The 6,862-nt window shown below is 30.8% G+C and overlaps 1 protein-coding gene across 1 annotated transcript; it reads right to left on the bottom strand.

Moving 5' to 3' along the window:
- Positions 1–5,003: 5,003 nt before the first annotated feature.
- On the bottom strand, positions 5,004–6,759 carry LOC109238728 (myb-related protein 308-like). The gene is made up of 2 exons (XM_019405202.1): positions 6,314–6,759; positions 5,004–5,715 (listed from the first exon to the last, which is right to left on the bottom strand). Exons 1-2 carry the CDS (start codon positions 6,574–6,576, stop codon positions 5,202–5,204), a joined length of 777 nt encoding a protein of 258 aa, XP_019260747.1. The 5' UTR covers positions 6,577–6,759; the 3' UTR covers positions 5,004–5,201.
- Between the last annotated feature and the right edge of the window lie 103 nt (positions 6,760–6,862).

The following is a 6,862-nucleotide window of genomic DNA, read 5'->3' as shown; positions in this document are numbered from 1 at the left end:
ATGTACTAATATTTTTCGGTATTTAGATGATTGTTGTCGTAATATATATAAAAAATTTCTCATTAATTAAATTTTATTATTCCTTCATCTAAATAAATATTTTATTAACGTGCAACGGACGTTTATAGATACTAGTATATATATATATATATATATATATATATATATATATATATATATATATATATATGACCTTTGAAAATTGTGTCCTTTTGTAAGAACCTTCGCAAGAAACTGAAGAAAATTTTAGTCCAGTGTGTAAGATGTTACCTAAGGAGTTTCCTTTTTCTCTTTTTTTTTAGGACGTGAATCTAAACATTACACGTGTAACTTCTAAACCAATTTATTACTACTTCTTTTCTCTTTTTCTTTTCCAAATTATAAGAATTTGTTCGCTTATTCCGAATATTTAAATTGGAGATGATACTTATAACACCCCTAAAGATTATGACATTTTTTTAATGCTGAAGACTGTTTTTGTGAAGTTATTAAAAGGAAAATATTGATTATAAGGAGAACGATAGTTCTTACAAATGGAAGGCAAAGATTGGATCAAAGAGAGAGGTTTTGGGTCCATACATATTTTTAATTTTGCAAGGGGAGACGGAGTAGTTATGCATGTGACATTGTGACGTTGCAAGTTGGACTTTTAAAGCTATATATGAGGTAAAGAAAATTATGAGGTTATTGAGAGAGATGTGCAATAATTAAATTGGTACCAACCAAGGATGTGGTATTATAATAATTAATATACTTTCATTCTTACAAAAAGTTTTGGGTTTGAGTCTTGAGTATAAAATTATTTTTGTTAGAAAGTGGTTTATATATTCCCAATATATGGCTTTCTGGTGCAAATCTAAATTTAGTTGAACCTCAATGCAAATATCGGATACCAATTGAAAAAACAATTAAATTGATAATGCAGGGTAAGACTACGATGTACAATAGAATCTTGTAGTCCGACTATTCTTCGTGTCTCGTTCATAACGGGAGCTTAGTACATTGAACTGATATTTTTTTTTTTGAAATAGGTGTAAGTAGTACGAACTTGTATCCAATTATTTTTTCAAGAGTGAGATGAGAAGAGGAAAATATTATGTGTATGTACTTGGGAGGAAAAAAATATCTTATGGAAGCTTCTAATGTCTCCACCTAACACATGTCATAATTAAAAAAGAAAGGAAAAAAGAGGATGGTAGATAGGTTTAGAAAGTGATTTCTTTTTGTTGTGCGAAGAGACATTTTAATTTTATATTTTTGGCTTTCTTTTGGGATTCCTTCTCCTTTTCTAGAGAAATATGAGAAGATGAATATAAATATGATATATATTGCTTGAAGGATTTGTCACACATGCCTTAGATTGCACTTTGAGGGGATCATGTCCCCATTTTCTTGCTTTGAAACATTTCGAAGAATTATTAATAAGCATATGTATCACGGTAACTAATTAGCTAGTCGATAATCATATTAAATGTTGCGCGCATATTATATTAGAGTCAGACTCATCTCTTTAGTTTATTTAATATTGTATATTCATGTTATGTTGTCTGTGCTTCTACGGGGCTTGAGAATATGGACTTAGCCTTTTTACTTGAGTTTTACACAATTTTCATTAACTAACTTTTAATGTTGAGTTAGGCTCGAAGTTAATAATTTTTATTAATTAACATACTATAATTCCTCGTCCAAACAACCAACGAATATGTTTCGTGGCCATGGAAGTCTCAAGTGAAAAACATTGATGTTTCTATATTAACCTCGTGCTGAAAATCCTGAACTAAGCTATTACACAACTATTTAGATAACATGCTTTTTTGGCCAAATTTTGACTTAGATATTAAACACCGAAAAAGAAAATTATACCTTCATAACATTTCAGGTTAATTAAGAAGAAGATGAGCCAAAATTGGTCCATGTACTTCCATTTGCGTCTAATTGACAGAAAGTAACGATGATTTTTCCGTTCAAATAAGCGAAGGCAAACGCACTATGTGATTTCATTCTATATGTTCAATCTTTGATAGAAAGAATTATTTTGTGAAATTAGTTGAAGCACGGATAAATTAATTCGGACAACACGATTATTAAAAAAAACGATGAAAAACTTAAGTATGAAAAGCGGCCGCTTGATATTTGATTCACTCCAAATTAGTGAAAAAGATAGATTGTGATATTAAATGCATCGTTAGCCAATTTTGATACTGTCATGCTAAATTTGAATCCTTATCTTTAGAACACTCATCATAATCGCAACCATGCTTATCTACCTTGTATTTTCATATCCTAATTAACTTCTTACCCTTCTAATTTTGAAGATTTCTCTAAAAAGTATATTTTCATGTCATAATTCTTTTGAAAAATTCTTGATTAGTTCTTTTCCTAGATGACTTGGACATTTACGAGTTTAATTTTACTCTACCGTGAATTTTCAGAGTACCCTTTCCATTCAAATAATTGCTCTTTTCTCTTTTGGTCCGTCCCAGAAATTTTAAGATATATTTAATATTAAAACCCCTCAAACAAGTCAAACTAATTTAATTTCTTTGTAAGATTTTAAAATATTATTTCAACACTTTTCTAGAACCTCAATTAAAAATTCAAACGTTTTACTCTGAACAATTGTACTTGTAAAGACATACTACCTTGTTTTTAGGAGAAAGGGAGTAAATCAACAAACTTCTTTTCCTTTTTCCTGCATGCATTGGGTATTCAAAATTTACTGGTTCTTAATTCACATTCGTGCATGTATGGCCCACTAAAAAGGATTAAAAAAATTCATTTTCAAAATTCGAATTCAATTATTTTTAATTAAGGATGAAAGTATAGAATGAACTTATACAATGATGAAATCGATACGATCATCAAATTATAAGTTTATAACCCTAGCTAGCCCGTTTTCATTTTGCGCGGAACAGATCTACTAATCGATCCCACCATATATGTGTTTGACCAAAAAGTATTAAGCCTTTTGATTAAACCAATTAATGATGAGAAGAGGGGTGAATCTTAGTTAAGAATAATAAAATCTAGACCAAAAATTAGATGAAGTAGACAAGATGAAAGACGTTAGCTAATATGTTTGAACTGATTAAATGCTCATAAATGCAAAAACATAAATGTATAATGAATATAAATAAATGCGACTAGCATAATAAAAGGAAGTTACTACCTAATTATTGTAAAATTCGGAAAGCTCTTTTCCCTAACAACAGCGTGGAAAGAAGGGAAATAAGAGGAGGTTCAGGAATCTTTAGATCTTGTGAATATAGAACCAAAAATGTGTGCTCGAGTAATGCAATCAATGAATGAGACAACTTTCATATATTCTTTCAGGTCAACCTTTTACAAAGTGTTGTTTCTCGTAAAAAGATCCCCCTTTGTTCTCTATCTCTTCCTATTTATAAGGGACATTTCCCAAAACCCCTAAAAAGTACAAAGCAAGGAATATCCAAAGGAATATTCCTTATGTCCATATTTGAACCTATGCTACCGTTGTTTCCTCATTTCAGCTGCCCGTCTTTGGCATCGACCGTCTTGAGAGCAACCTTCAGTTGTTATACCATGGTCGACCCCGTCCTTTATCTTGCTTATCCGTTACTGCCGAATCGCCAAATTTAGATCTATACAACATGTTGGTGTTAATTAACAAATTTCATTTTGTATATGTAATAAGTAGTGAATACTGCAAGGAGAAAGTGAAATGATATAAGGAGAAAGATGGAAGTAGAAATTTAAAAATGGTTGGTTAGGTCATGGCTAGGACAATAATTGTTAGGTTGGTGGAAGAATGGTACTACGGATATATAATTGTTTCTTAGTTTCTTCACGCAATTTATATTAGTTTTTGAGACACTCTTTTTTTCTTATTATTATGAATGGAAGAGATAGGTTACCCACTTTTTTCCACTCTTCTTTTCTTCACATCCTCTCACTGCTTATCCATTGCTCCTACCCTTTATCCACATTCTTTTTTATTTATTATTTCTTGTTTGATATTCGGAATAGAGCCTAATTAAATTTAAATTTGTGCCGTTTCATATTGGGATAAAGCGTTTTCTAACAGAAATGACTTTATACCTAAGGCTCAAAATCAAGTCCTTTAATAAAATGAAGTAATACTTGTCACTCTTGTTGTTGGTACGCTTTACCCCACATTCATACAGATCCCTAATACTCCTAATCCTGCTTCTGACAATAATAGCCTGTTTGGCCAAACTTGAAAAATCAGTTTATCTTGAGAAGTGTTTTTTTTTTCAAAAGTACTTTTGGTGAAAAGTATTTAGTGTTTGGCTAATTAATTTGAAAATCACTTCTAAGCAGCAATTTATGTTTGGTCAAGCTTTTAAAAAGTGCTTCTAAGTATATTTTTCTCAAAAGTGTTTCTCAAAAAAGTACTTCTGGGAAGAAGCTACTTTTTTCTGCTTATCCAAAAAATTGCTTCTGCTTCTATTCAAAAGTATTTTTTTTTTCTTCTAAAAGCTTGGCCAAACACTTCAACTTTGAAAAAAAAAGTACTTTTAAAATAAAAAAGAATATTTCTCAACTTAGAGAAATTTGGCCAAACAGGCTATAAATCTTTTTTTGTTCTCTCTCTGAAAAAAGACAAAAGCTTACTAAAGTCTATATTTAGAAAAAGAAAAAGCAATGAACAGAGAATTTTGTAAGCGAATCTTTCAAAATACTCCATGTCAAATGAATAAACAAACGTACATAATTTTTAAACCAAGTTAATCATCGACATGGGGAACCATATACAAGGACAAAGAAAACCTAATATAAAAGAATTAGGCAAATCAAGAAAGAAATCAGTCTCTTGAAGATGAAAAAAAAACGCAACGTTCATATATCTTTTATATCTTAATGTATAAAAATTTATTTTTTAAATCATTAATCTCACTTTTTATGAATAATTTTATAGTATCTACTTAAAAATAGTTAAACTAAAAAAGAACATGTCATAGTAACCAAAAAGTGTTGGCTAAAAGAGTAAAGAAGTACAACACTAATCAGCAAATTCCTCCAAAATGATACTACTAGTATAAATGTCGTAAGGTACACTGCTATACTGCTTTCAATTTAATATAATAATACTTTCTATTTTACAAATAAGAGAAAATTCGAAAGAACTTAAACTAATAGCTCTATTTTTCTCAATTCTCTTTTCCTTTTTTACCCAAATGCACAAGGGGCCAAAAAGTAATTCACTTAGTCTCCAAAGTTCTATAGTCCAAAACACCATTAGTCTTTAACCCTAAAAAATCATAACTTGCAATATTACCCATATTATTTTTACTGCAATTGCAATCTTTACTATTTTGTATGCCCAAACTGCATGCAAAACACCTTGGACTTTGTTTCAAATCTTGGTCATTTTGGTAATTTTGCTGATAAGGAGGGCTAATTCTGAGCTCAAGATTTAAGTCAGGACACTGTAATTCTTGAAATTGGCTACTGTTGCTGCTAATTTCATCTTCTTGGCTAAGTCCAGATAATTCACCTTTAACATTAATCATCTTCTGATCTTCTTCATCTTTAATATTTCGAGCAGTAAAAGAAATTGTTGTGACTTTTGGAGTTGTATTAGGCTCGTTAACAGGCCTGTGTGTCGTAGGATCAATACCACGACTCAAAAGTTTCCTTCTTATGTGTGTATTCCAGTAATTTTTAATTTCGTTATCTGTTCTTCCTGGTAATCTTCCGGCTATAAGTGACCACCTGAAAATTAAGAAGATAGTAATTAATAAATGCCAAGTTACTTCACATTTTAATTAATTGAACTTTAGTGATGAAAGTTGAACAAAATGACAAAAAACAGTTCCTCGTGTTTAGGGGTTGGTCTAAAATAATCCTTAAATATTCATTTGAGCACTTTTAGTCCTTTTCTTTATATTAAAACACAACCCGGCAATTATTTTTGCCGGAATTAATTCGCGAGAAATGCGACTAAAGTTTCAATTGAAAAATCATCTAGTCAAATTTCTCCTGATTTATTTCTTCCAATAATATAATCTATTTTTTCGGAGCACTTCGGATTTTTCTTATGACACGAATAAGGTAAAATGAATCAGGATAAGTCCATTTGGATAGTTTCTTCAGTTTAAACAGTTCACTTGCTTCTCACGAGGCAATTCCATGAATTTAATTATCTTCTTGTGTTTTAAATCCAACGAAAATAAAAGAATGCTCGAACTTCAAGCACTATTTTAAACAGACCCTCAATTATAAGAGACTATTTATTGTCATTATTTTCTCGTGAAAGTTGAAATATTTAAGTAAAAATAAAGACTAAAGTGAAATAATAACAAAGACGTACTTGTTACCAAGAAGGCTATGGAGTTTGATAATGAGTTCATCTTCTTCTTCAGTAAAATTACCACGTTTAAGATCAGGTCTCAAGTAATTAATCCATCTAAGACGACAACTTTTACCACACCGTAAAAGTCCAGCAGCTTTAGGAAGAGACCTCCAACAACCTTCACCATGAGTTCTAATATAAGCAATTAGTCTTTCATCTTCTTCTTTAGTCCATGCTCCTTTATTTGTATGTGCTTTTTCACAACATGGTGATCTTCCCATGACGGGTTTTCCTCTTTCCTTGGCTCTGCTCGCTCGTTTACGTTATTAAACCAAGAAATTAAAATTCTTTAATTTCTCCTTCTTTTTTTTGAAGTAGTATGTAGTAGTAGTAAGAGGGTGGAAATTATAATGGAAGTTTTTTTTTTTGGCTTTGGTGGTGGTGCTATTGAGAATCAAAGCCGGCTTTTTGCAGGAATTATATAGTGGTGGGATTTTATAAGCTTTTGACTCCATAAAAAAAAATTATAAAAAAAAAAAAAGAGGGACCCACTGACGTGGGGGGTGG

The sequence above is a fragment of the Nicotiana attenuata genome, unplaced genomic scaffold, assembly GCF_001879085.1.
Source record: "Nicotiana attenuata strain UT unplaced genomic scaffold, NIATTr2, whole genome shotgun sequence".
Taxonomy (NCBI): domain Eukaryota; kingdom Viridiplantae; phylum Streptophyta; class Magnoliopsida; order Solanales; family Solanaceae; genus Nicotiana; species Nicotiana attenuata.
The sequence above is the reverse complement of the archived record's forward strand: the minus strand, read 5'-3'. Positions and strand labels throughout refer to the sequence as shown.

Coding starts and splice junctions, on each gene's coding strand:
- LOC109238728 (XM_019405202.1), bottom strand. CDS start 6,576: ATGGGAAGATCACCATGTTGTGAAAAAGCACATACAAATAAAGGAGCA. Junction 5,716..6,313: donor CATAGCCTTCTTGGTAACAA/GTACGTCTTTGT, acceptor CTTAATTTTCAG/GTGGTCACTTATAGCCGGAA.